The sequence below is a fragment of the Berghia stephanieae genome, chromosome 1 (assembly GCF_034508935.2).
Source record: "Berghia stephanieae isolate SIO BIC M18660-M18661 chromosome 1, UCSD_Bste_1.3, whole genome shotgun sequence".
NCBI classification, from domain to species: Eukaryota; Metazoa; Mollusca; class Gastropoda; order Nudibranchia; family Aeolidiidae; genus Berghia; species Berghia stephanieae.
The window spans coordinates 76,041,642-76,046,641 of NC_088360.1; the positions used below are offsets into that span (position 1 = coordinate 76,041,642).

A 5,000-nucleotide genomic window follows, 5' to 3' on the forward strand; every position below is an offset into this window, starting at 1 on the left:
ATAACAATAAAGTCTCTGTTACCTGAAGTAGGACTGCTCAACCTTCTTCGAAACAAAGGTACGCTTGTCTGGTTTCAATATCACCAATTAACTTTCATGGGAATCAAGAGCGGTACCGCTTTGAAACATTCCTTCTCTATTTCGCAGATCACTTATAACTAACAACGATCTGATTTTTTAATATATTTGCGACGATACTTAATTATTCGTGTTAATGCAGCTTTTTACTTTCATCGAAAATCATAATTATTTTTACGAATGGAAGGAAGATTAAATTATAATGTTTATAAACCTCATGGTTATATACATAACAAACAAATTAATTATAATAAACTTATTCACGTTAAAATTCTCAAAGAAACCGAAATGGCAAAGTAGTAAGGAGTTTTTAGTGAGAAAAATCTTAAATGGAAAAAATCAAAATCAATTATAATATAAATTAAAAAGACACATCCACATGGTTTCTCAAACTGAATACAATATAAACTGCTTAAAGCAATAAAAGAAAATTATATAAAACCTTAATTATGAATAAAACTAATACTGAACTTTGGTTGTTCGGGCTGGGATTCAGAAACGACAACAACTAGATTGAAAAAAAAACAAAAACAAACAACGCATTTAAACTTGTGAAAGTCTACAGAAGAATGCAAAAGTAAATTACAGATGTCTATCATATACACAAACACACACCCACACACACACACACACACACACACACACACACACACACACACAGAAGACAGAGAGAGAGAGAGAGAGAGAGAGAGAGAGAGAGAGAGAGAGAGAGAAACAAACACACACACGCACACACACAGAAAGAGAGAGATGGATAGATAGATAGATAGATAAATAGATAGATAGATAGATAGATAGAGAGAGAGAGAGAGAGAGAGAGAGAGAGAGAGAGAGAAGAGAGAGAGATGTATAATATAGATAGGCAGGCAGATAGACAGACTATCAAAAGATAAATATATTAGATAGATTGATAGACAGACAGACAGATAGGTAGGTAGATAGATAGATAGATAGATAGATAGATAGATAGATAGATAGATAGATAGATAGATAGCTAGATAGAGAGTGAGAGGATCAACAACCCCCCTCCCTCCCTTAAATACTTTTCATGCCTCCTGACAAATGATGTAAATGGATGGCGAAGCAAACGCCTCTCTTGAGGACTACAACTTTGCACATTCGAACTAGAAAAAAGACAGGTTCCAACAAGTAAATTACAACAAAATGAAAGCTTACCCCTGGATGAGAAATCGTCGTTTCGATAAGCAGCATCTGCAATGGAAATAACAAAAGACATTGTTATTCATTGTTTATTTAATAGACGTAATCTAGTTTCCTATTTTACAATAATTGAAAAATCAAGAATGAAAGTTTGACGCTGTCGTGGTGGTGGTGGTGGGTTGATGCACTTGTTGTTGTTGTTGTCGTTGATGATGATGATGATGTGATGATAGTAAGATGATAGTAAGAGGTGATGATGAGGATGATGACGATGACGATGACGATGGTGAATAAGATAATGATGATGATGATGATGATGATGATGAGGATGATGATGATGATGATGATGATGATGATGATGATGATGATGATGATGATGATGATGATGATGATGACGATGTGCTGACAATTGATTACTGACAATAGCGGAGGCGGGAAATAGAATTCAGATGGCAATTTAAATATAGTATCTTTCAAAATGTTTCCTTGTGTAATTGTTTGATTTCGGTTTTTAATTTTTACCCTCTGATAAATGTTAATATGAGACACATACGGTTTGACCACTAAGGCACTAAGCAATCGACAGAATAAATAAATAAATAAATAAAATAAAGTAAAGAAAAAAGTTTTTAAAAGACAAGAAACGCAAACAAATACAAACAAATATTACAACCTACAATAAACCAAATAAAAAATCCCCCCCCCCCCAAAAAAAAAAAACAACAAAAAAACAAAAAAAAAAAAAAAAAAAACGAAAGAGAACGAAAACAAATCCAAAAAAATAAACAAAACGAACAAAACCAAATCCAACTACTGAAGTATAGAATGAATATCTCCTGTCTTATCAGAAATTTGGTTTTCAATAATAGCAAAAAAACCCCCGGCTTTTCACTCTTCTGTTGTATCTATCTAGATGCTATTCAGAACAAAAAAAAAACACATCTTAAAGATTTTGCCCGGAAAACTTGTTCTTCGAAAATCGATCACTTAAAATGACCCTCATCTTGTCGAAAACACTCAATCCTAAGACTTCAAGAAAATGTGTCTATGTAAAACTTACTGAAGGGAGAGAAAAAGAAAGAGTCACACACATACACACACGCACAAACACACACACACACAGAGGAGGGAGAGAGAGAGAGAGAGAGAGAGAGAGAGAGAGAGGGAGAGAGAGAGAGAGAGAGAGAGGTGTATAATATAGATAGGCAGGCAGATAGACAGACTATCAAAAGATAAATATATTAGATAGATTGATAGACAGACAGACAGATAGGTAGGTAGATAGATAGATAGATAGATAGATAGATAGATAGATAGATAGCCAGATAGATAGATAGATAGATAGATAGATAGATAGATAGATAGATAGATTGATTGATTGATTGATTGATGGATATAGAATTAGCAAGATAGATTAAAAAGATAGATCAATAGATTGATAAATATAGATACACGAATGTAATCTAATCATCTCTCATATTTTCTTAAAACCTTTCTCCGGAACAATTGGAAAACCCCAAGGACCACATCAACCAATCACAGTTTCCAGAAATCCATAATGAAATACAGGCTAGAACATCGACTCGCTAAAACATGAGTCACGACTTCGTGACGAGATTTTCTGGCCTTATGGACTCGAGTTTAACATAGCCCCCGGGCAACAGCGATATTATGATGAACTTTATATCTTAAGAATATCTACAGAAGGAACGAAGTTGACGCCACTCAGATCTTTGTTCTTATTTTGTAGACAGCATGTTAGTTATTAGTTCTCACTAAACCATACCAAACATACTATAATGTTAAGGGGTACACATACTTTTGTGTGTTGGGGTATGTTTGGGGGTGTTGTATTTCGCCTAAAAGCATACCATCAATGCATATCCCCTTTATGATACGACTTTGTACGAAAAGGAAAATATTCACGATGCCATTAAAAAGTCATCAGTATTACTTATTATTATTATTATTAATATTATTATTATTATTATTATTATTATATATTATTATTATTATTATATTATTATTATTATTATTATTATTATTTTATTATTATCATCATCATCATTATTATTATTAATATTATTACATATTGGTAATATCATCATCTTTATATTTATTACCGTCATCATCAGCAGCATCAAATTCATCATCAAAATCATCATCATCATCATCATCACCACCACCATATTATGTATAAAACCTCGGTCATCATCAGGCAATTCAAGGTAATGTTATGTAGTGATTATACAGCTGAGATTTAATACAGTACGGTTGGTGACGTACAACTAACAACTCTCTGGGGGAAAATAACATTCCAAGGAGGCTGAATGGATGTAAACCAGGTGATTCTAAATGCGATGAAAAAGCTCGAATCATTTTATTTATGCGATTTTCAACCAGTTGCTTAGATTAACTTCAAGTATTTATAAACTTTGAGAACATCGACGGGAGACAGACCGCCAACGTATTGTACATTGTCAGAGTCGAGGATGATTTCTTGACGCCAATGAACAAACACACAGGCAGACTCACAAGCATAAATTATACGTAACCGACATATTATGATTCAAACTGCGAACTATGAAGGGGGAAAAAGATCAATAATTATTTTCCTTCAACCATACAATAATAATAATAATAATAATAATAATAATAATAATAATAATAATAATAATAATAATAATAATAATGATATATGATAATAATATAATAATAATAATAATAATAATAATAATAATAATAATAATAATAATAATAATAATAATAATAATAATAATAAAAATAATAATAAATAGAAATAATAATAACAATAGAAGTAGTAACAGTAGTAGTAGTTGTAGTGGTAGTAGTAGTAGTAGTAGTAGTAGTAGTAGTAGTAGTAGTAGTAGTAGTAGTAGTAGTAGAGTAGTAGTAGTAGAAGTAGTAGTAGTAGTAGTAGTTCTAATAGTAGTAGTAGTAGTAGTAGTAGTAGTAGTAGTAGTAGTAGTTAGTAGTAGTAGTATAGTAGTATAGTAGTAGTAGTATAGAGTAGTAGTAGATAGTAGTAGTAGTAGTAGTAGTAGTTTGTATAGTAGTAGTAGTAGTAGTAGTAGTAGTAGTAGTAGTAATAGTAATGATGATCATGATGATGATGATGATGATGATACTAATAATATACTAACAATATAAAATAAATATAATAATAATAATAATAATAATAATAATAATATAATAATAATAATAATAATAATAATAATAATAATAAAAATAATAATAATAATAAGCATCATCATCATCATCGTCATCATTATCGACGCTTAAGTCGTAGAGAATACTAGCGTTTGCCAACAAAAATCATTTGATAATAACTTCTTCTGCAAAATAAACAATGAGATTTAGACTCGTGAAGACTCGGTAGAATAGCGACCCATGGAGACAAAACATAATCTATTCTTTTTAAATAAATGGTTGGGGGCCAAAACTGTACAGACAGCCAATGTCAAATCTCTGCCAACGAACACCTAATTACTGGCAAATATAAAATTATAAAACTACTTCTTACAAATTGATATACGAGTGACTTGTAAACCTTTTATAAATTAAAGGTAATTTTATCCCTTTTTGACTCACATGATTACTATAATTTATCAAATCTGCTAGGGCATAATGACCTGTCATTTATCGAATGTGTTGCCAGATCCATTTGCGCGCACCTACAGACTACATTACTGGACCGACTTTGATCGTTGATGGCTCGGAGGACTCGTCTCGATCTATGT

General features: G+C 31.6%; 1 protein-coding gene across 1 annotated transcript in view; it reads right to left on the minus strand.

Moving 5' to 3' along the window:
* LOC144957310 (uncharacterized) overlaps positions 1–5,000 on the minus strand; it is a 118,083-nt gene that overhangs the window by 47,467 nt on the left and 65,616 nt on the right. Inside the window, exon 4 of the mRNA XM_078888449.1 lies at positions 1,255–1,290. Within this exon, the coding sequence (XP_078744575.1) occupies positions 1,255–1,290 (36 nt within the window). The remainder of the gene's footprint in view (positions 1–1,254; positions 1,291–5,000) is intronic.